At 46.6% G+C, this 24,456-nt stretch overlaps 1 protein-coding gene across 4 annotated transcripts in view; it reads left to right on the top strand.

Moving 5' to 3' along the window:
• Positions 1 to 24,456, top strand: part of Plc21C (Phospholipase C at 21C) — a 571,303-nt gene that overhangs the window by 372,770 nt on the left and 174,077 nt on the right. For all 4 annotated transcript variants that reach the window (XM_075698222.1, XM_075698223.1, XM_075698225.1 and 1 more), the window contains exon 15: positions 12,401 to 12,667. In XM_075698222.1, the coding sequence (XP_075554337.1) occupies positions 12,401 to 12,667 (267 nt within the window). The remainder of the gene's footprint in view (positions 1 to 12,400; positions 12,668 to 24,456) is intronic.

The raw sequence follows: 24,456 nt of genomic DNA, 5'->3' as shown, positions 1-24,456 counted from the left end.
AAGCTGTGCGCTTCAGCATTGCCTTTTTGGCCTGCATACAGCCATAATATATGAGGGATCGCATAAAAAGAATGCGATGCCTATTTTTGAGGACAAAATTTCCGTAATGCATGTGAGTGCGTCGTAGAGAACGGAACGAACACAACCGAAAAAGAAATTCGGTTACGTATCATCCTCTTTCTCGAAAAAGCAAGAGAAAACGGGCTAACGCCGCAATAGGGCCTCGCATAGTTACGCCGCGCAACGTTTATAAATATATAACCGCTAATGCGGTATGCTTGGACCATGCAGTGTATAGAACAAATATATATGTAATCCAGCACCTACCACTGCTTAGGACGCTCGCGCAGTTCGTAAACAGTCCCTTTGCTGGACAAGCGTAATTCAGACTGTAAGGTATGCTGCTATCACTTGCCAAAACTATTTTATTCAGGGGCGGAAACCTCATCCATCGAACCAAGTAGTCACGCAATGTAACCTGCAGCGAACAGTTTGAACGCTTGTCAAAGTATAACATCACAGCTCCTATTGTAGCAGAACGGTACCCACGCTCACGCTGTTACGATCGTTGCGTATGTTTCATGGCTCCTAAACCGCAGCTTAGAAATAGAGGATAATACTGCAATGAGGTCACATTAGTGACTGGAACATTCAGAAATACACAATTCATCTCCGAGGCTGATTGTAGACTCGAATATGCGCGCACACATCGCGCTGCGTGTTCAGTCCACCTCAACGCCAGCACAAATTCCGGTCATAACGCCTTAAACCACTTCAGCATGTCTCACAGAACCGTTTACCACGTAGAAGACGCACGTCATACTAAGCAGACCGCACGACCGCGAAAACAAACGCCAGAACCTGCCGCCAAGCGTATACCTGCCATGCAAAAGACCGCTTTCACCCAAGCCAGTATGGCGCTGCTCATAGGCGGCGCCACTGCGTTCACAATATGGCGGCGCCTACGAAAAAACGGTCTATATTCCGCACATTTCTCTATCACCTGATTGATAGTGTGAATATGCTCTATTGTTGAGTAGCCTTTACGAAATCCTGCCTGGTCCTTTGGTTGACAGAAGTGTAAGGTGTTCCTGATTCTATTTGCGATTACCTTAGTAAATACTTTGTAGGCAATGGACAGTAAGCTGATCGGTCTATTATTTTTCAAGTCTTTGGCGACCCCTTTCTTATGGATTAATATTATATTGGCATTCTTCCAAGATTCCGGTACGCTCGAGGTCATGAGGCATTGCGTATACAGGGTGGCCAGTTTCTCCACAACAATCTGCCCACCATCCTTCAACAAATCTGCTGTTACCTGATCCTCCCCAGCTGCCTTCCCCCGTTGTATAGCTACCAAGGTGTTCTTTACTTCTTCCGGCGTTACTTGTGGAATTTTCAAATTCCTCTAGACTATTCTCTCTTCCATTATCGTCATGGGTGCCACTGGTACTGTATACATCTCTATAGAACTCCTCAGCCACTTGAACTATCTCATCCATATGAGTAAGGATATTGCTGGCTTTGTCTCTTAAAGCATGCATCTGATTCTTGCCTATTCCTAGTTTCTTCGTCACTGCTTTTAGGCTTCCTCCATTCCTGAGAGCATGTTTAATTCTATCCATACTATACTTCTTTAGTTCTTTGTTCTATTGATCTTGGTTCTATTGAAAATCATTTTTTTTGTGATTTAATGAAGTACTATTTTCGTGACACACAATTCATGACACAGTTTATGACAAATTAGATTAAGAAGTTTGCAGGGACAACATGGCCACAATTAGTACATGACCGGGGTAGTTGGAGAAGTATGGGTGAGGCCTTTGCCCTGCAGTGGGCATAACCAGGCTGCTGCTTATTATGATGAAGTAATTTCGTGACACACTTTCGATTCAACAAAGTTTTTGGCCATTTCAAGCATCTACTTGGAGCCTGTATGGTTAGCAAATCTATAAAGAAAGAATATAAAAATGTCGGCCGAGGCAGAAGTAATTTCAAGTGTCCTTCTGCATGAAAAGTTTAAGCAGCAAGAACGCCGTCAAAGCATACACACCAGGACATGGTAGGCAGGAAACACCGCTGCACCATTTGTAGCGTTTGTAAACAACTTGCGGAGGCTGCAGGACATGCGGCAGCTCACAGCTCTTGGAGGAATGCAAGAGCTGACGATTTCTTCTGCGTAAGAGGGATGGGAAAGGAGTGAACGCATGGTAACATTATGCAGCACGGTTCCGGGGCAGGGGCTAGGAGAGGGAGGAGGAATGCCTGCTTGTCTGCCCCTCTCCCCCATCACTGATGCATCTCCTCCTTGCAGCTGGGCCAAACGCCATATCTTGGAGACAATCTGTGGCAAGTGCAAAGATAGAGTGGAAACTGTTGGTGCCTCGGTGCCTATTAGATTCCCGCGCATCTAGTGTTGGTGGTTGCATAATCTGAAGTTCACGAGACGTGTTGCAAAGCATTCGCTCGTGTTGTGTCAGCGAGTTCGTGGTCATCGAGTGAGATCTGTTAAAGTTTGCCTGAGTGCGTGTGACACTAATAGAACTAGAAATCTTAATTTGTGTAGTTTCTCTCTGCTATCGCCATCAATGCCCTGCCTTTAACTGTGGCTTTTCAGTTTTCTTTTTGCTCAGAATGGATATCCGTATGTTTTCACACTTTTGTTTTTAATTTGTGGGCACTAAGCACAGTGAGCCATCGCGTCTAAGATTTACGGGATTGCGCGATGCAGCACATGCAAAACTCTGATGATGTAAGCCGCATCGATGCATTGCTCTCGACTCGATCTGCACCGTATGCGCTGGTGCTCATAACTACACTATTATGGCCCGACCTTCTTCAATTTTGTTTATAAGCACACTGGTGCTGGGTTAAATTCGGTTTTGGTTACACTGGTAATGGGATGATGTAGGCAGGCTCACTCATTGAGCTGAAATTCAGGGAAGGGCCAAATAACACCGAAGAAGAATTCGGCCGTTTTGTTCCACACTGGAAGAGCCTGCGCAGAAAGGGCATGTTCGTGACAATGGGTGATGTGGCAGCATGCCCCCAGGGTTTTATTGTCTGATTATGCCAAACAGAGGTTTGCTTACGTGAGCACTACTTTCTCGGCCTGCACACCAGTCTAATTGTTTGCTGGTCCTTGCATTTCGCACACATCATACACTCGTATTGAAACTCAGGCCCAGCCTGAGCCCTCCTACAAAACTTTCACCTACCCGATCCGACCACTTATCAGGCTCAACCGAGGCTTGAACGTGCTGTTGAGAGCACGGTATTTCAAAAAGCAATAATCAATACTTTGTTGGCGCATGTTTCACTAACAAGTACTTTAACCTTCAGTAATTTACTTTATAAAAGGGCCTCAGGTTGGATAAAGATGACCAAACGTGTATGGGACAAGGAATGCACATGCACGCACAAAGATGTGTGTGTGTTTCTGTGGTGGGGGGGGGGGGGGTACTGTCACATAACTGGAAGTATCTGCTGACTCCTCATGCAACACTTGGTGTTTATTACACAGAATCCATTATCGGTGTTCACTGAAGTCCACGAAGGCATAATTTTTTAATTCTGCCCGAACACAGTGTACCGTGCACAGATACATGACACACATAGAGTTAGTGATCATATAGTTTAGCAGTTGTATATGCACTCGGTTAGCAATTTCATGTTTGAAGCAAGGAAGCTGTGCAGAATGCTTATTTGCCATGTACTGCATTAGTGTAGCGTGAGGCTTGTAGCGCGTTAAAAAGACAAGGATGAAAGTGAGACGTGACACACACAGGCGCTAACTTGGAACAATCTTTATTTCGGGCGAGGGACCCATACATATATACAACTTTTTCGCGTACATCATACATGCGCTGTTTGCAAAATAACCTTTACACACTATTGCGCAGGTACGATAACTCTTTGCGGGAAAGGGCAATTCATGGTTTAGACGCACAGTTATCGCCAATCCTATCAATCATTTCTGCTTCTATAATTTCGCGAGTTATCCTACCTCGGGCTTTTCCCACAATGGAGCAGTCTCTGTATGCTGGAGCACACGTCGAGTGGTCACCATCATCCACCCCGGCAACAGTGTAGCTGCAATGCCTGCAGTGGGCGTCAAGGAACCCACCCCGCTTTTCTGCTACATTATACCGGTGTTCCTTTAAACGCTCGATGAGGCACCTTCCGCTTTGCCCCACGTAGTTCTTCCCACACTTTAAAGGAAGGTTGTAAACAACTGCTTCCACACATTCAACAAACGGTTCCTGGTGTTTCTTTTTCCACGTGCGCTTATCAGAGAGGCCTGGTCTGGTTAGTCTGCACAGTCATTGCAATTTTGTAGAAGCTGAAAACACAACTCTAACATTCGCACATTGGCCTATTCTCTTTAAATGGTGCGATAAGCCGTGGATATATGGGATGACAGCAACGCTTCTCTTATCTACACAAGGCACGCTGGCGGAATTATTTGATAGCTTCGACTTGAGCAGACCCTCAGGAACGCTAATAAGTACATGTGTGGGGTAACCTGCCAATGGAAGACGGAGGATCTGATCCTTGATGCTTTCGGTCATCAGCTCCGGGCATGACTTACATAATGCGTTTGGCAAGCATGTCTTTGTGATTCCCCTCTTAAACAACTTAGAGTGCGCCGAATGATATGGTAGCAGTGGCTTGTTCGCGCGAGGCTCGTACTTCCAGCGTACATGGTCAGTGAAAAATAAAACCTTAATGTTAAGAAATCGGATACTTCCGTCAATCCGCAGTTCATGCGTTATTTTTAGAGGAGATAAACCCTCGCGTATAAAATAAAGTGCATTAGTGGTTAAAAAATCGAAACAGTTAGAGCTGCAGTCAAGTAGAACTAAAAAGTCATCGACATATATAAAAACTGTGAGAATCTTAAAATCTGGAAGCCGGCCGCTTATGTTCTTGTCTAGTTCAGCTAAAAATATATCGCTAAGAATGGGAGCTATACACGATCCGATGCAAATTCCCTCCTGTATAAAAGGCTGCCCTTCCCACTGAATGAAAGTAGACTGAAGATAAAAGCTAAGGAGTCCTAAGAAATCATCATTTGACATCCCAGTGGCGTTCGCGAAGGCAGCGTTTCCAAAGGCGTCAATAGAACTCTGAACACTGGAGAGCAGACCTGAATGAGGTAAAGAATAAAACAGGTCTGTTATGTCTACAGAGAAGGCCTTAATATTCTTATGGGTTGACGACCTGAAATAATCGAGTACCACATGAGAGTTCTTTACAAGAAACGGGTCCTGAATTGGCAACATGTTCAGCATTTTTTGAAGATACAATGCTATACATTTTTGCCAGGTGCCGTTTTCAGACACAATGGCTCGAAAAGGTGCGTCCATCTTGTGTGTCTTTACACTGAAGAACACATCAAGACAATCAAGCTTGCTCGCACCTATCCCTTTTATAACACCATTTAAACGCAGGCGTTTACAAAGCTTCTTGGCTTTCACTTTCACTTTTGACACGTACAGATCCCTACATGGGATAAACACTTTCGTTACTGCATCTGAGGCTTTTTTGTTGAAGGCCTCATGAGACAACACCGCGAAACCGCCCTCCTTATCTGCAGGTAATACACACAGCTTGTTGTCCTTTAAGGCAGAGGCTATGCGTTTTACACATACCTTTGGAACCGTTGGCTTGCTATGGATCAAGGCATCGACACTGTTCGACACACACCGCGCAGCGTCCTCTCCGGCGGCGCGCTGGGAAACCTGTCTGACGAGAGGCAGGAGCTCTGGAGGGGTCCTCTGTTTTTCGAAGGCGAACTTTGGTCCTAGGGCGAGCACACGTTGCACGTCCTGAGGAACACTTTCCCGTTGTAGGAAATGAACTTTCCCTTTTGGTGCAGGTAACTTGTCGGGGAGAAGCCGACGCAATTCCTTGAGTTGAATCTGCCACAAGGATTCCGTCGTTTGGTCGATCAGCCTTGAACACTCCCGGAGGCGTCTGGTTATAAAGGATGGATTCCCGGAGGCGCTTACTTGTGCAACCAGTAGTCTTCTGTGCAGACGAGCCAGGCAAAGCCATTCTGACCTCTGAATCTTGCAGATCCGAATGCCATGGTTAGCTGAAGGTAGAAAGCCTCCAAATAAAGCTCGAACGTCTTGCGGCAACATCTTGTTTCGAAGGCAAAATGAAAGGGACCTAGATTTGCAAACAGCGCTAGCAATGAACGCGACAGTTGCTGCTGGGTCCCGAGGAACAAGTAGAAAGGAGCCCGATGTACTAGAAATGAAATGCTGTAAAGCAGTGATTTGGGCTTCTTGATAAGACATTGTGAGGCTTGTAGCACGTTAAAAAGACAAGGATGAAAGTGAGACGTGACACACACAGGCGCTAACTTGCAACAATCTTTATTTCGGGCAAGGGACCCATACATATATACAACTTTTTCGCGTACATCATACATGCGCTGTTTGCAAAAAAACCTTTACACACTATTGCGCAGGTATGATAACTCATTGCGGGAAAGGGCAATTGATGGTTTAGACACACAGTTATCGCCAAGCCTATCAATCATTTCTGCTTCTATAATTTCACGAGTTATCCTACCTCGGGCTTTTCCCACAATGGACACACAAGACACACAAGATGGACACACCTTTTCGAGCCATTGTGTCTGAAAACGGCGCCTGGCAAACATGTATAGCATTGTATCTTCAAAAAATGCTGAACATGTTGCCAATTCAGGACCCGTTTCTTGTAAAGAACTCTGATGTGGTACTCGATTATTTCAGGTCGTCAACCCATAAGAATATTAAGGCCTTCTCTGTAGACATAACAGACCTGTTTTATTCTTTACCTCATTCAGGTCTGCTCTCCAGTGTTCAGAGTTCTATGACGCCTTTGGAAACGTTGCCTTCGCGAACGCCACCGGGATGTCGAATGACAATTTCTTAGGACTTCTTAGCTTTTATCTTCAGTCTACTTTCATTCAGTGGGAAGGGCAGCCTTTTATACAGGAGGGAATTTGCATCGGATCGTGTATAGCTCCCATTCTTAGCGATATATTTTTAGCTGAACTAGACAAGAACATAAGCGGTCGGCTTCCAGATTTTAAGATTCTCAGAGTTTTTAGATGTGTCGATACTTTTTAGTTCTACTTGACTGCAGCTCTACCTGTTTCGATTTTTTAACCACTAATGCACTTTCTTTCATACGCGAGGGTTTATCTCCTCTAAAAATAACACATGAACTGCCGATTGACGGAAGTATCCGATTTCTTGACATTAAGTTTTTATTTTTCACTGACCATGTACGCTGGAAGTACGAGCCTCGCGCGAACAAGCCACTGCTCCCATATCATTCGGCGCACTCTAAGTTGTTTAAGAGGGGAATCACAAAGACATGCTTGCCAAACGCATTATGTAAGTCATGCCCGGAGCTGATGACCGAAAGCATCAAGGATCAGATCCTCCGTCTTCCATTGGCAGGTTACCCCACACATGTACTTATTAGCGTTGCCGAGGGTCTGCTCAAGTCGAAGCTATCAAATAATTCCGCCAGCGTGCCTTGTGTAGATAAGAGAAGCGTTGCTGTCATCCCGTATATCCACGGCTTATCGCACCATTTAAAGAAAATAGGCCAATGTGCGAATGTTAGGGTTGTGTTTTCAGCTTCTACAAAAGTGCAATGACTGTGCAGACTAACCAGACCAGGCCTCTCTGATAAGCGCACGTGGAAAAAGAAACACCAGGAACCGTTTGTTGAATGCGTGGAAGCAGTTGTTTACAACTTTCCTTTAAAGTGTGGGAAGAACTATGTGGGGCAAAGCGGAAGGTGCCTCAACGAGCATTTAAAGGAACACCGGTATAATGTAGCAGAAAAGCGGGGTGGGTTCCTTGACGCCCACTGCAGGCATTGCAGCTACACTGTTGCCAGGGTGGATGATGGTGACCACTCGACGTGTGCTCCAGCATACAGAGACTGCTCCATTGTGGGAAGAGCCCGAGGTAGGATAACTCGCGAAATTATAGAAGCAGAAATGATTGATAGGCTTGGCGATAACCGTGTGTCTAAACCATCAATTGCCCTTTCCCGCAAAGAGTTATCGCTAAGTATGGACAGCTGGGCTAGTTGGTTATGATTAGCATTATGAAACATAGTTCCAGCGCACATTTGGACACGGACGAGGAGAGAAAGACAACACGAACGCCAGACTTCAACTGAATTTTATTCATGGAAAACAGGGCTTTTATGTACACAGGGGGAGGAGGTGGGGGACTGCTAGTGCGCAGGACCACTAAAAAATGTTTCCTTGGTCTAGGCAAAGGTCATCAGAGGTCTGAAAACAAAAATAAAAAGAAAAGCTTTTCCCTCTCTTTTTTACATCACTCAGTACAATCTTGTTCATCTCCCGCCCTACCTAGCTGATTCGACACACCCGTTTGCCCTGAGATAACCAATTTCTTTTGTCCCGAGTGCAACAGAAGGAGCACTGACACAGTAATCTTTTTCATTGTAGATACAAAACGCTTCAAATATTTCCCGGTGTTTCTGATTGCTATATTTGCGCAACACGCGTGTTCGTTCGAAAAACGCCTTGCATGCTGGCTTGTGCGAGCAACGGCGAATGTGGTCGGCTAAATGACCAGCGCCACTTAGTGATGTAGCATTCCTGCAATGCTCTAGCAAGCGTTCATTCAGGCAGCGCCCGGTTTGGCCAATATAGCATTTCCCACAGGCGAGGGGAATACTGTACACAACGCCGACATCACATTCAACGAGGGCTTTGGCGTGCTTTATTTTGCAAGCTGGCTTTTTCTGGGATTCGTTTACTAGGCGACACATTCGTCCCAGTTTTTCCGGTGCTGAGAACACAATATGCACCCCGCACCTGTCGCCAACCTTCTTGAGACGGTGAGAAACCTGGTGCCAATAGGGCACTACGACAGGGCGCTTTTGCGGACGTGCGTCTTTTTTCAGCCTGCGCCTCCCACCAGCCTTTCCCTCGCGAACCTGGCTCTCTACCACCGAGGCCACGATTTCTCCGTGGAACCCAGCCTTCTCCAGACACCTTAGCTGGGCGTCGACACTGTCACGAACTTGATGTTCGCATGACTTGTCTAGAGCAGAGCGGATGCAGTTTTTTGCTAGAGCTCTTTTTACGAGCTTGGAGTGGGCCGATTGATAATTCAGAATTTGTTTTTTCGACCGTGGCTTGTACTGCCAGCACACGCGCGCTCCATGAAAAATAAGACACAGGTCGAGGTACTGGATGCAACCATCTTGTGGCAGTTCGTGCATGAACTTCATTCCAAAGGCGTTACTAGCAAAAATATCGAGAATGTTGCTTATACTATTGCCTTTATCCTGAGCATCAGTCGTATTCATTACCACGAGGTAATCGTCGACATATCTAAAAACTTTCTGCACGCCTGCGTTGTAAAGGGACGCTTGAATGCGCTTGTCAATACTTGCTAAGAAAATATCGTTTAAAAGTGGTGCTAGGCAAGAGCCGATGCACACTCCTTCTTTTTGGATAAAACAGCTGTCATTAAAAGTGATGCTCAGGATAAAGGCAATAGTATAAGCAACATTCTCGATATTTTTGCTAGTAACGCCTTTGGAATGAAGTTCACGCACGAACTGCCGCAAGATGGTCGCATCCAGTACCTCGACCTGTGTCCTATTTTTCATGGAGCGCACGTGTGCTGGCAGTACAAGCCACGGTCGAAAAAACAAATTCTGAATTATCAATCGGCCCACTCCGAGCTCGTCAAAAGAGCTATAGCAAAAAACTGCATCCGCTCTGCTCTAGACTAGTCATGCGAACATCAAGTTCGTGACAGCGTTGACGCCCAGCTAAGGTGTCTGGAGAAGGCTGGGTTCCACGGAGAAATCGTGGCCTCGGTGGTAGAGAGCCAGATTCGCGAGGCAAAGGCTGGTGGTAGGCGCAGGCTGAAAAAGGACGCACGTCCGCAAAAGCGCCCTGTCGTAGTGCCCTATTGGCACCAGGTTTCTCACCGCCTCAAGAAGGTTGGCGACAGGTGCGGGGTGCGTATTGTGTTCTCAGCACCGGAAAAACTGGGACGAATGTGTCGCCTAGTAAACGAATCCCAGAAAAAGCCAGCTTGCAAAATAAAGCACGCCAAAGCCCTCGTTGAATGTGATGTCGGCGTTGTGTACAGTATTCCCCTCGCCTGTGGGAAATGCTATATTGGCCAAACCAGGCGCTGCCTGAATGAACGCTTGCTAGAGCATTGCAGGAATGCTACATCACTAAGTGGCGCTGGTCATTTAGCCGACCACATTCGCCGTTGCTCGCACAAGCCAGCATGCAAGGCGTTTTTCGAACGAACACGCGTGTTGCGCAAATATAGCAATCAGAAACACCGGGAAATATTTGAAGCGTTTTGTATCTACAATGAAAAAGATTACTGTGTCAGTGCTCCTTCTGTTGCACTCGGGACAAAAGAAATTGATTACCTCAGGGCAAACGGGTGTGTCGAATCAGCTAGGTAGGGCGGGAGATGAACAAGATTGTACTGAGTGATGTAAAAAAGAGAGGGAAAAGTTTTTCTTTTTATTTTTGTTTTCAGACCTCTGATGACCTTTGCCTAGACCAAGGAAACATTTTTGAGTGGTCCTGCGCACTAGCAGTCCCCCACCCCCTCCCCCTGTGTACATAAAAGCCCTGTTTTCCATGAATAAAGTTCAGTTGAAGTCTGGCGTTCGTGTTGTCTTTCTCTCCTCGTCCGTGTCCAAATGTGCGCTGGAACTACGTTTCATAATGATAAAGAGTTATTGTACCTGCGCAATAGTGTGTAAAGGTTTTTTTGCAAACAGCGCATGTATGATGTACGCTAAAAAGTTGTATATATGTATGGGTCCCTCGCCCGAAATAAAGATTGTTGCAAGTTACCGCCTGTGTGTGTCACGTCTCACTTTCGTCCTTGTCTTTTTAACGTGCTACAAGCCTCACGATGTCTTACCAACAAGCCCAAATCACTGCTTTACAGCATTAGTGTAGCCCCATAATGTGCACTCGTTTGCCAATGCCCGTGGTTTATCCTCTCTTACAACGGTGTCGGCCTTAAAAGCAAGGCTGTACCGCTAAAAGGTGGCCGTCGGAGCACGAGGGCAGCAATAGCAGGAAGTGAACGAACAGATTTCAAGCAATTTTTGGCTTCCGTTTTGATGAAGTTCGGTGATAACAGCACTACTGAGCTTCTTGGTGCCTACTGATTATGTGCTTATGGTTCTAGGTAAGGGGACATCCACTGCCACAGAAATTGTACGTCTCATTTAAGCCACCCGAGATCTGGCGAAGGGCCACACCTTGTTTAAGGGCACTACATTCCTGCACATTGCAACACTGTCACGGCAGTCCCATGTAGCTCTTGCAGCATATACAGTTGATTAAGACTAGTGCACGTGTAAATGTGAACACACACGGAAGTGAGCTCTGCGTGTCCATCCTGCGTCACATGACAACTGGGAGTCACAATTGGACCCGGGACTCGTGAGACTCCGCGCAGACCCTTTTTTGTTTGTGTGGACGGCACCAAGTTTTGTGGACGTTCTTTGCTTTGAAACCCTGCCGTCGCCCTTGTGATGATAAGTAATAAATAGAATTATTATATTTATTGCTGCAAATGTAAAATAACATTTGGAATATAAAATAATAATGAATGCAAATAAAAGCAGAGAAAGAAAATAGTGAGATATATGCTTTATTGGAACGTTTTCTTAGTGAGAGGAAAAAATGTTAAGTGGAACAAATGGCTGACCCAGTCATTTATCCTCCCTTTCACATAAATCAAGCAGCGGCAAGCAAAACAAGGATTCCCCCTTCAGGTGTCGCCATACTAGCGCCACATATTACCCTGTTTTAAAAAAAGTTGGTGGCTTGACTCTTGCCGTTCATTATAGTGGGAAAGTCCCTAGGTGGCATCATGGCTTTTATCGCTGATATTTATCTGTGTTTGGTGCACTTAGGAATGGGAGTTGAAATAAAATTCTCGTCTCTCAAATAAGCATCAGTTGCCATCACTTGCTAGTATTCAGTGACCCTGGGCATCTTGTTGAATTCTGCGATATGTTTATCTTGCACCTTAAAGTAGACAATACTTTGATCTATGTACTGAGCATAGGAATACGGATGTGTCTTGGTGACTGTATAATAATAAAAGATATCCAAAGAGTAGCTTAACATAGTGTACATGTATCTGCAATACAAGATGCAGGCATCTTCAATACTGGCCAGCTTTGTCTGCACTTATCATTTAAATTTCAGTAATCAATGGTACTTTCTTTAGCCTACAGTTATCCTCATCACCTTCTCTATTACTGAATGGCATTAAGAGTAAGCAGACATGAAATGAGAGCCAAGCATGAGGAACCACTGCTGGATGCCTGTTTGCAGGTGTGCGACGACAGCGGGAAGCTGCTGGGGCATCGCATCCTGCCCGTGGTGGGGCTACGTCCGGGCTACCGACACATCTCCCTGCGCAACGAGTCGGGGCAGCCGTTGCTGCTGCAGACGCTGTTTGTGCACGTCACCGTCAAGGACTACGTGCCTGACGGCCTGTCGGAGCTGGCGGACGCCCTGGCTAACCCCATCAAGTACCAGTCCCGCATCGAGAAGCATGCCACGCAGCTGCGTGCCCTCACTGATGACGACCTGGATGAGGCAAGAGCCTTCAGAACTGCCCGCCAAGTGTTTTTTTGATGACAGCAGTGAGCCTTTACTTCGTTTCTGGCATGTACTAGGAGTCATCTGAAGGGGGGAGGTGTCAGCCAGCCCCCTCTTTCACTACACGTAATCAGTAATGCTATTCCTTGAGAACACAAACTGCAAGAGCACTTTATATTTTCTTGCCACATGAACACTGGCTGCTGCCAGAACCGCTTTCATCTGCTACACCTATTCTGCAGTTATGGGGAGACTCCAGCAGCACTTGGCACAGGTAGCGCCGGCATCTTCCAAAGCTACTGCGCACTTTCGAAAGTTTATCACCCGGCGTTTCTTCTTCTGTTCACTGAACTTATGGCCTATGGCAAACCAAATTTGACATCGTTTCGTGCCGAGTTTCGCACGCTCGAGCAGACGGCGGTGAAAATCCGCTAATGGCATGGCGTTGTTACGGTCATGTGTCTTTGTTGACGAATGGAATTACTCATGGGGATGGGGACTACTTTTTTGCTGGCTTTTTTTTTCATAACTGTTGTAGCTATGAAGAAGTTGTTGTAGCTTCTTGTAGCTGTTGTTGTTCATAGGTGTTGTAGCTATACTCTGTGTTGTCGCACACAGTGTAGCGATGGTGCAAAAACTAAACGAGAAGTGGCTCTCTTAAACAAGACCAAGATGGCTGCAATCGGAAGCTAAGAACGGCAACTGCACGTCCCAGAAAAAGGCCCTCTTTTGTGTGTTCGTCAGCAAAAACACAGCTCGCCAATGTGATATAAAATGCCATTATGACCAAAATATTGGTCCAGCATGCGTGAAATACTCTGAGATAATGCATCAGACACTGTAGAACCCAAAAATAACATTTTCAAAAAAGTTTGTCAGTCTCTAAGACCCATGTCCCCCCTTGATATATAAAGACGAGCAATATGAGAACAATGTGAAAGCAAAAGCCAACGTTTCGACAAATGGACTTGTCTTCTTCAAGGCAACATATAGGAAGGACCAAAACAGAATTTTTCATAGGCAATGCGCATGCAAAGCATGCAGACACCTAGCAGCCATGTGTGCCAGGGAACCGAAGCATACCATCAGGATTGGTGATGTCATTACAACCACTGCGAGGCACTTGGTTGACTGTGCCCAAACTCTAATTTTGGCCACCGACTCCAGACGAGACGACATTGGTTAGGCCTAGCTGGCCTGGGTGTCGGGCAACATGCCATTACGGGAAGCTTGCCTTTGATATACGTTAGTACCCATAAACAAATACATGGACATCTGGCGTGAGACCATGCACACAGGCTGAACTGACAGCTGCGCGCGTAAAGCGGGTTTCGCAGGCGATCGGCCTGCAACTACCGTGAGCATATGTAGCAGCGTAGCAAAAGTTGGTATGCGTGGTAGGAATGGCGAAAGCATGCACGTGGACGTTTCAAACTGATGAATTTGAGAAACATGGTTTAACCCTTTGAAGGGTTCATTTTTTTCACCATATGCGACCGCCCAGGGTAGATTTTTTATTTCAGATTCTGATTCTTCTTGGGGATTTTGAAAAAAATTTCCCGTAATTTTTCTAGGGTGACCGTAAAATAAGAAAAAAATCTTTTGCGTTGGTATATATGTACTCTTCATTCATGAATAATAACAATAAAAAAGGAAATAAACTTATCAGAATAAACATTTTATGCATTTTTATGCACATAGTTCAAGGTTTTGAAAACCTGCACACGAGAATATTTCGCAAGCCTCAAATTTTCCTGCTCTTACACTAATATGTACGTCCATAGCGTAATTGAACTGCGTAGGTGCGTGCACTCAAAAAAATTGTTTGGTTGTGTGCCCATCAAAAAAAAAGCAACGTGTGGGACAAACTTCCACTAATCTTCATCTTATCGCCAACCAGCTAGGGCAATTAGTTTTCGCCAGTCTTAAAAAAAGAAAGGAAAAAGAAACGCATGCACGGCAGCATCCTTTCTATGCGCACCCCTGTGAGCACTAAACGAGCGAGAAACAAGCGGTCACCCTATGAGCGATTAGGAACGAGATAGCCATCAGTTTCGCAAGCGCAAAAAGCCAAAAGCGCCGCGAAACAAAATCCAAATGGCCGCCCGCCCGCGCGCGTGCCAATGCGTGAGCGGTGGTATATAGACGCACGGGAGCAAACTAGCCCTAAAACAAACCATGCAACGAAAACCGAGAGAGATAGGTGCACGAAAGAAATTCTCTGTATCCCCACATAGTGGCAGCACATGACAGAAAAGAAGAAGTTAGGAAATTGGCGCGCTTTTTAAACGTACAGACATCATCGACCGTCAAAGGGTTAAACTGACAGCATTGCAAAATCAAGGTCGCACACACAATAGCTGGACTTCGCGACGGGTAAACATTGTCAAAGTCTCATAGCGGTAAACACGACACAAGGAACATTAAAGTTAGGAAAAGCCTTTGTGGGGCGTGAGCATAAGAAAAACACATATATCAAGAAAGCACGCGTTACAAACGTAATAGCAAAAAAAACCTAACACACGACAAACTATCCACAAAGTGAATTAATTGAGCATGTTGTCTAAAGTCCTTACACACAACATGTTATGAAGCTCAAAATATTTACATCAAGTCCGTCGACGTAGCTGCATCTAGTTGTTGCTGCTTCCAATGACACGTTGTTGGGCCCGCCAATGCGTCGTGGACTCGACGTCGCTGCGTCCACCATTTGGCCAACAGCTGACCGGGGCAGGGAGTCAGGGCAGTGGGGCGACCGAGGCACCTGGATCGCCCGGTCGACTCCTCTTAGCCTGCGGATCGTAGCCGCAGGTAGTCTGGGAAACGGCTCCATCAGCCTGTAGCTGTGCGGTCTCCGGTGGAGCGCCCGCTCAGCTAGCGAGTCACAGCTGTGGCAGCTGAAGAGCAGTTTCCACTGGGTTGCCGCCGTCTCTGCGCTCCACCTGCCCTCTACGGTCTCCAGCTCCTTCTGCCCCTCATCATTCCAGAGCTTAGCTGGGCTGCTCTCTTTGACTACGCGTCTCATTTTCCCATTGGCCACCTAGCTCCGTGGGCACTTTTGCACTTCTTCTTTCATAGATTGTATGCTTTTTATTCGGACGTTCTTATTTTCTAACTTCATTCTTAAATTTTTTTCCGCCGACTCCTTGTGCTTTATTGTCTTCCACCATTTTTTCATTTACACCACTGGGTACTTTCCCCACACATCACTTCACTTCACTTATTCACTGGACTGTACACATCATGGAGTTCACTATTGCACACAAAAAAGTCATTGGCGAACACTCCTGTACCACAACACTGCTGGAGTAAACTGGTATAACACTGTCACGTCATGTACTGTGAAGTTCTACTCATAAAATCTGCTCCAACATTTTCTTTCCTTGATGTATTCTACATGGATGCTATATTCTTGAAGCATAAGGCTCCATATCATCACTCTGGAATTAGTCAACTTTGCTTCGTTTAAGAACTGAAGGGGTTGGTGATCTGTCGGCACCCTAAAATGTTTTCCATACAAGTATACCGTATTTACTCAAATCTAGGCCATAATCATATTCCAAACTCTAGGGTCGGCTTAGTTTCGAGGATTTAAAAAAATGTGCCAGTTTTTCATTGAAACTGCTAAATATGGTGCATAGCTAGCGCCATCTAAAAAAGTCGGTATCACAGCCACTACTAGCTGTGCCAGTAGCCAACCGTACACAAGCGAGGTCGCCATTTTTACCTGTGTCGTGTCGGCCGTATCGGTGTGCAGCGTGGTGTTATCGCGATGGCACCAAGCAGGAGATGCCACTACAGTGCCACTTTCAAACGAAAAGTTGTGATAGCCACAGAGGCATCGTCGAACCTTCAAGCCGGGCGGGACGTCGGCGCCGACGAGAAAAACGTCCGTCGTTGGAGGGGACAACAACAACAGCTTTTTGCGGATGGCATTTAGCAGACCAAAGAAAGGCCATCACCACGAAGTGGAGACAGTTTTGGCCGACTTTGTTCGGACGCAGAGAGCAGCTGCCCTTCCAGTGACAACAGAAGTGCTCCAAGTGAAAGCTAGGGGACTTTCGAGGGAGCGAGGCCTAACGCCGAAGGATTTCAAACCCAGCCGGGGCTGGTTTCAGAAATTCATGAAGCGCTTCAGCTTGAGCCTCTGACGTCGCACTTCGATCACCCAGAAGCTGCCAAGCGATTTCGAAGAAAAGTTGATAGCTTTTCAGTGCTACGTGCTGCAAGAGAGAGAAGGGGCAGGCTACAACCTTGGGCAAATCAGCAACGCCGACCAGACGGCTGTGTATTTTGATATGCCAGTGGCGTACACCATGAATGAAAAGAGTGCCAAGGAGGTGAAGGTGCGCTCTGTAGGCTACGAGAAGCAGCGTGCAACTGTGATGCTGTGCTGCACAGCTGATGGACATAAGCTCCCTCCTTATATGATATTTAAAAGAAAGACGCTGCCTGCTCGAGAAACTTTCCCAAGAAATGTCATTGTGTCGGCAAATTAGAACGGGTGGATGACAGGTGCGACGGTGGAAGAGTGGGTCAAGATTGTGTGGTGACAGCGTCCAGGAGCCCTTTTGACAAAGAACTCGCTCCTTGTCGTCGACTCTTACCGTGGGCACTTGACCGACAATGTGAAGGCTGCGCTCGCCCAAGCGAACACGGACCTTGCTGTCATACCGGGTGGCATGACGGGCTAGTTGCAGCCACTCGATGTCTGCATCAACAAACCTTTCAAGGATCGTCTGCCAAAACATTACACGGACTGGTTGACTGACAAAGACCACATGCTAACGGCAACGGGCTGCATCAAACGTGCATCGCTATCGCAGCTGGCGGGCTGGGTAGCTACAGCGTGGGACGCATCCCAGGTACTTTGATTGTGCGCGCCTTTAAAAAGTGCAGCATATCTAATGTGCTTGACAGTACCGAAGATAGTGCACTGTTTGAAGGTGACAGTGACAAGGAACACAGCGACGAGTCTAGCAGTGATGACGACGTTGAATGAGCTCTGCACGTTCAAATTCAATAAATGCTGTTTGCATTTTGTGAACGCTATCCTTGCTCTTTTTGTTCGGTCTACATTCGAGGAAATATATATTTTTAGGTTGGCTTCGGACTTTAGGGGGTCGGCTTAGAATAGGGGTCGGCCTAGATTTGAGTAAATACGGTATGTGAAACCGTTTGACTGCCCATACAAGAGCTAAACATTCTTTTTTCATGGTTGAGTAGTGCCTTTTCCTTTCAAGCAATCGTTTGCTTGCATAGAATACCGGATGTAATACATTGTCATTTTTTTGTAGCAGCACTACCCCAAGCGCTTTCTCTGATGCATCTGTGCGGAAAACAAACTCTCTTTCTAAGTTGGGCGCCACCAGAAAGGGGGGATTGGCTATGTGCTGCTTAAGTGTTTCAAATGCGTACTCTTGTGGTTTTGTCCATTTCACTGCGTTGCTTGCACTTTTCTTTGTTAATTCCCCCAAACGATCAACTATCTCCACATAATGTGGAATGAAGTCCCTGTAAAGCCCGGCAATTCCAGAAAGACTGTACTTCTTTCTTGTTCTTCAGTGGGTTTGCTTCTTGAATCTTCTCTAGTATTTCCTCTTTCGTCGATATGCGTCCCATGCCTAACTTGTGTCCCAAAAATGACACCGCATGAAAACCAAATTCCCACTTCATTGGCTTGATGGTCAGTTTGGCTTCCTGTAATCTATAAAATAATTCTTCTAATGCTTCCAGGTGCTCTTCCCAAGTGGCTGTCACCACCAAAATATCATCAATACAATGTTACACATTTCCCAGACTGTGAAGTACTCTTCTCATGAGTTTCGTAAATGCTGCAGCAGCTGTCTTTAGTCCAAATGGCATGCACTTGAATTGAAATAGCCCATTTGCGCTTGAAAATGCCGTCTTTTCTTTGGATGTCTCCTCCATGGGTACCTATTTGCCAGTACCCCTTCGCTAAGTCAAGCTTTGAGAAGAACTTTTTTCTTGCTACCTTTGCAAAAACAATGTCCACTCTTGGTATTGGCTCAGAATCAGACACCAATACGCTGTTTAACTTCCTGAAGTCTACACAAAGCCTATTAGAGTCACCTGGTTTCTTTACAACGACCAGACGTGCGTTGTAAGCTGATGTAGACCTCTCAATGATGCCTTGATGTAACATCTCCTCAACTTCCTTCTCAATGGAGTCTTGAACCATGAGTGGCAGTGGGTATCGTTTTACGTACACTGGTGCGTCCGTGGTGCATTCTAACTTGCACTCAATAGCATTTGTTCTTCCTGGTAGGTCGGAGAATAATTCGTCATACTTTTGTAATAATGCTTTTAACTCTGCTGCTTCTTCTCCATCCAGACATGGATTAATGACTGCTTTTTCTAGCCTCATGGTTTTCTTGTAGTTGTAGGTGTGTACTGTGGGGTCTCTCCTCCCGTGCTCTTGGGACAAAGGAACGACAACACAGTAGTGCAAACAATCACAAGGGCATTTATTGCACCTTTCATACATCAGTGCCTGCTAGCCGAGTTGCTATCCGCAAAACATGCCGATGGGTGCGCGACAAATCTAGAAGTCCGACTCACTGCGACCGGATGCGAGCGAATATGTTCGCCCCATGCTGGACCCCAACGCCTGGTCCTTCGCGTGTATGGTCACGCGAATCGTGGCGCGTTCGAAGGCGGCCACGCGAGGCGGTCTCGCAGAAGCATCCGTCGGCGGCGCGCGGGACGTTCACGCCGTTCGTCGACGCGCCGGGGAAGAGACAGCCCGTCCTCCCCTGCGCCCCCAAGTAACCCTGCCGTGAGGCGGCGTTAGCAACGCAACACTCGCGCGCCATCTCTCGCACTGCGCCCCAACCACATCAACCGCCGTGGGCATCACGCAGGCCACGCGGCGAAGCCGGGTTACAGGAGACGCGCCATGCGGGAAAAACATATCAGGGGACGCACGAGAGTCGCGCATCCCCACAGTACTTCCAAGTCGTCTTTCTCTTCTGTGACTACGATGTTGATCACATCGGATTCTTGCGAATTATGTCTCTCTTCATATTTCTTTAGCATGTTGATGTGAAATACCTTTTTAGAATTGTTCACCAGGAGCTCGTAATCCATCTTGTTCCTTTTCTGGGTTACCACAAATAGTCCCTTCCACTGCATCAACAGTTTGTTTCCATCACTGGGTAGAAGGATAAGTGCTTTATCTCCTGGATTGAGGCATCATGTCACTGTCATTTTGTTATAATAGGTTTTATAACGTTTTTTGGCTTCCTCCAACCTCTGATATGCTAACCTGCATGTTTCTTCCTGCCTCTTGAAGTTCCAACACGTTGGTGTATGTTGTTTTGACTTCAGTGTCAAGTCCTTCATTTGCCCATACCTCCTTGAGTATATTTAACAGACCTCTAACCGTGCATCCATACAATATCTTAAATGGTGAAAAATTGAGGCTTGCTTGTGGCACTTCCCTGTATGCAAACAATAATGCTGGTAGGTAATGGTCCCAATCCATAGGTCTTTCTTGACAGATCTTCTTTATCATGTTCTTCAATGTGCCATTAACTCTTTCCACAAGGCCGTTCGCCATAGGATGATTTTGCATTGTGAGCAACTGCTTTACAGAGAGCAACTTGTTGAACTCCTTCATTAGGTCAGATGTGAAGTTGGATCCCTGGCCACTAAGAATTTCCCGTGGAATACCATACTGAGAGAACATCTCTATTAGGGCCTCAGCAACCTGAATTTAATTTATGCCTTTTAGGGCACTGGCTTCTGGATATCTTGTCGCCATATCGACCATCGTGAGAACATAGTGGTTTCCTTTGGCTGATATCGGCTTTATAGGCCCTATGATGTCTGAAATGGCATATCAATAGCTGGCATATTTCTCAGTGGAACTCGATTCACTTTTAATCAAAAGACTAGCGCAAATAACAGGGACACAGACAGAGAAGACGACAGGACGAGCGCTATTAGCGCTCGTCCTGTCGTCTTCTCTGTCTGTGTCCCTGTTATTTGTGCTAGTCTTTTGATTAATGATGACACACCAACAAGCCCAGCTTTCTGCCTTGATCGATTCACTTGCCCTTTTGATATCGTTCACTGGCAAATGCCACAGATTTCACGTATCTCTTTACTTCGCTTTTTAGTCCCGGCCAGAAAAATTCTTCTGTGATCCTAGCTGTGATCCTAGAATCAGCATGCACCACTGACACGTGTTTATTTTGTCACATTCACCGGCCATGCCTCTTGTGAATCGGCAGTGACTGCGGTGACGTCACAAGATAAAGACTATAAAGGCTACACTAATCTTTAATAAAGCGTTCGTTCTTTGCCAACCGCTTGTCGAGTTACTTCAGTGGCGACGAGGCTGCCCACCACCGGGCCGTGCCTGCTCCATGGCGGCCCACGCCGGACCGCCGGGTTTTGACGAAATGGAAGACAGTTGGGATGCCTACTAGGTGCAAACCTAAACGGTGGTGAAGTATTCAGCACGATCAACTAGAAAGATGCTTACAGTCAGTTGCCACTTGACGAGGAAACGAAGAAGATTTTGCTCGTAAACACTCCGAAAGGCCTGTTTTGCTTTAATAGGCTTCCTTTTAGTGTAGCCTATTCTCCTGCGATTTTTCGGAGACGTATGGACGATGTCCTGCAAGGCATTCCGGGCATTCAAGTATATTTGGGCGATGTGGTAGTTGCGGAGAAACGCGGCAACTGTGAGACACAGTGTGGAGTTTTCAGTCGTTTCCGGCAACACGGTGTCAAGCTGAATCGGCAGAAATGCAAGTTCCAACAAGCAGAAGTTGAATTTCTGGGACATCATATAAATACGAACGGGTTGTTACCTAAGACGGAAAACATTGCTGCAATAATGAAAATGCCGAAGCCAACTGGTGTTACTGAACTACGAGCGTTTTTGGGCTTCGTGACCTACTACCACTCATTTCTGGGAAACTTGGCTACTGTTCTGGAGCCGCTGCATGTGCTGCTAAGAAAGAGCACACGCTGGCAGTGGGGAACGAGACAAGATAATGCCTTCCGAGCAACAAAGCGGCTGCTAGAGAAAGCTAAGTTCTTGGCGCACTATGATCCAAGTAAGCCACTTATCTTGGAAACCGATGCGTCTTCATGTGGCGTCGGTGCAGTGCTATATCACAGAGTAAATGGGCAAGATCGACCAATTGGGTTCCAGTTGCGAACGCTTTCAGCTGCTGAGCGTAATTACGCGCAAATTGAAAGAGAGGCATTGGCTGTTGTCTTCGGGGTTACAAAGTTCCGGGAATATCTGCTCGGGAATCATTTCATGCTTTTACAGATCACAAACCTCTTCTGAGCCTTTTCTGCCCTGACAAGCCCGTTCCCGCCATGGCCGCTGCCCGGATTCAGCGTTGGTCCCTCTTGCTAAGCGCCTACAACTACAAAATTCAGTTCAAGCCAGGAAAGACTGATTCCTGCAGACACCCTCAGCTGTTTACTGGTACGGCAGGAGCATAACACTAAGGCTGCAGAAGATGACGCTCGTGAGTATGTTCTTCTGACTGATCACCTCAACACCTGTCCTCTGTCCGCAAGTGACTTGGCAAAGATGACTGTTGACAACAGCGACCTCGCGCAAGTCTGCAATTACATTGAGAATAGCTGGCCATGGTACTTTCAACCTGCTCAGGAGCAGTTATGTGCATACATGCACAGGAAAGACAAACTGACGTACAGCCATGGAATTGTGTACTGGGGCCATCGAGCGGTTATTCCAACAAGTGCGTGGCAGTGAATGCTGTGTATGCTGCATGGTGCACATCAAGGAATAATGGCTACGAAGAACCTGGCAATTTCTGTTTTCTGGTACCCAGGGCTCGATCGGGACATTGAGAAGCTGGTCAGCGTATGTCCAACATGCATAGAATGGGGCAGCATGCCTCGTGCCCGACAACCCATGCCTTGGCTGGACACAGAGGAGCCATGGTCTAGGGTCTATGTCGATTTTGCGGGTCCTGTGGAAGGTAACATGTTGTTACCTAATTGTGGTTGATTCCCATACGAAATGGATCGAGGTTACCGCCATGAAGACCGCCAGTTCGGCAAAGACAATTAAAGCACTGCAGACTATGTTCAGCCGGTTCGGTTTGCCAAGGAGCCTTGTGACGAACAACAGGCCGCAGTTTACTAGCGAAGAGTTCAGGGCATTTATGAAGCGCAATGGCGTCGCTCATTTGCGGACAGCTCCCTACAAACCGCAGGCTTGGCGGAAAGAGCAGTACGGACTGTCAAACAAGGGTTAAACAAAAAGACACAGTTTGCAACTCGGCTGGACCATATATTCTTTCGCATTATCGGTGTACTCCCTTGCCAAATAGGCAAACCCCAGCTTCTATGCTTCTCGGATATGAGCCAGATTCTTTATTGCACAACGTCGTGTCACGACCTTTCCCTTCTGCAGGTGCGTGCAACAGTGGCCAACCGTTGTGCAAAGACGTCTGGTTCAAGAACTACGGAGTAGGTGACAAATGGAAACCAGGCTCGGTAGAGTCCACCGAAGGCTCGTGAATGGCAACGGTAAAGACTGCAGGTGGGGAGCAACATCGCCGCCACCTCGACCAGCTAAAGATCAGGAGGACCGGTGTGGGAGGAGAAGCAGTGGAACCCGAGGCCCCCATGCAAGTACCAATGGCTAAAGGCAGCCAGAACGCAGCGGCAGACTCGCAGTCTCAAGGACATGACAGCAGTCACAGTCAGGCTCAAATAGGCACCGACATTCGAAGGCCCTCAGACGGGTGGGCCGAAGCCGAGGGTGCTACCAGCGAGATGCAAATGACTGACCTCGCTGAAGTGACACTGCGTAGGTCGAAACGGAAGCACCGGCCCCCTGACAGCTTCACTCCTTAAGGGGGAAGAATTGTTATAAATCAGCATGCGCCGCTGACACGTGTTTATTTTGTTACATTCACCAGCCACACCTCTTGGGAATCGGCAGTGGCTGCTGTGACGTCACAAGATAAAGACTATAAAAGCTACACTAATCTTTAATAAAGCGTTCGTTCTTTGCCAACCGCTTGTCGAATTACTTCACTAGCCACCGTTCTTCTTCTTCTTGAGCCTTGGTGTCTGGCCATGATGCTGTCGTGCCCCATATTCAAGACCGTCTGTCATAGTGCTTTAAGAACCATCAACTGCATCACTTCTCTGCTTGAGGTAAACTTGCACCTTCTGTACAACAATCCATTTTTCCTCTGGAATTCCAAAATGGTCTTCCCTCTTTTATTTGTCATCTACTCACCTTCCTTCTCAAAGCAGGCTTGTATGTAATCATCCTTTCTCTGCATTTCTGCAAATTCTGCTGGTGTCACCGAAATTACTTCGGTTCTAGGTACCTTCAGTGCCCTCAATATTCGCTGCGTACTGAATCTTGCAGCTACCACCAACGATACTGCTGGACTATCCTCCGTAGCCTTCATTTTTTGTGTTGCCATGTTAGGATCATGTTCCTGCTGTTTTTCTTTCGCTTTTCCCGTGTCGGTGTGGCTGCTCTTCCATTTCGTATCAGGGTCATCCACACTTCTTACCCCAGGTAGATTGCCCAATATTAAATCATGTAGTGGCTTATCTACGCTCTTGACTATCAGCCATCCGGAGCAGTAGGGAGTAGGATTCTGGCCTTGGATAAATGCCTAACCGTGCTGTCGACCATGATAACCGCTGCTATTTCTCCTGTTAGGTCTTTATCCTGAATCAAACTCCGTCTCACCGAGGCCGATTTGGTGCCACTATCTCGTAGAACCAAGACTCATATT

Source organism: Dermacentor variabilis, chromosome 7 (genome assembly GCF_050947875.1).
Source record: "Dermacentor variabilis isolate Ectoservices chromosome 7, ASM5094787v1, whole genome shotgun sequence".
NCBI lineage: Eukaryota > Metazoa > Arthropoda > Arachnida > Ixodida > Ixodidae > Dermacentor > Dermacentor variabilis.
This window is presented reverse-complemented; position numbering and strand designations above follow the sequence as displayed.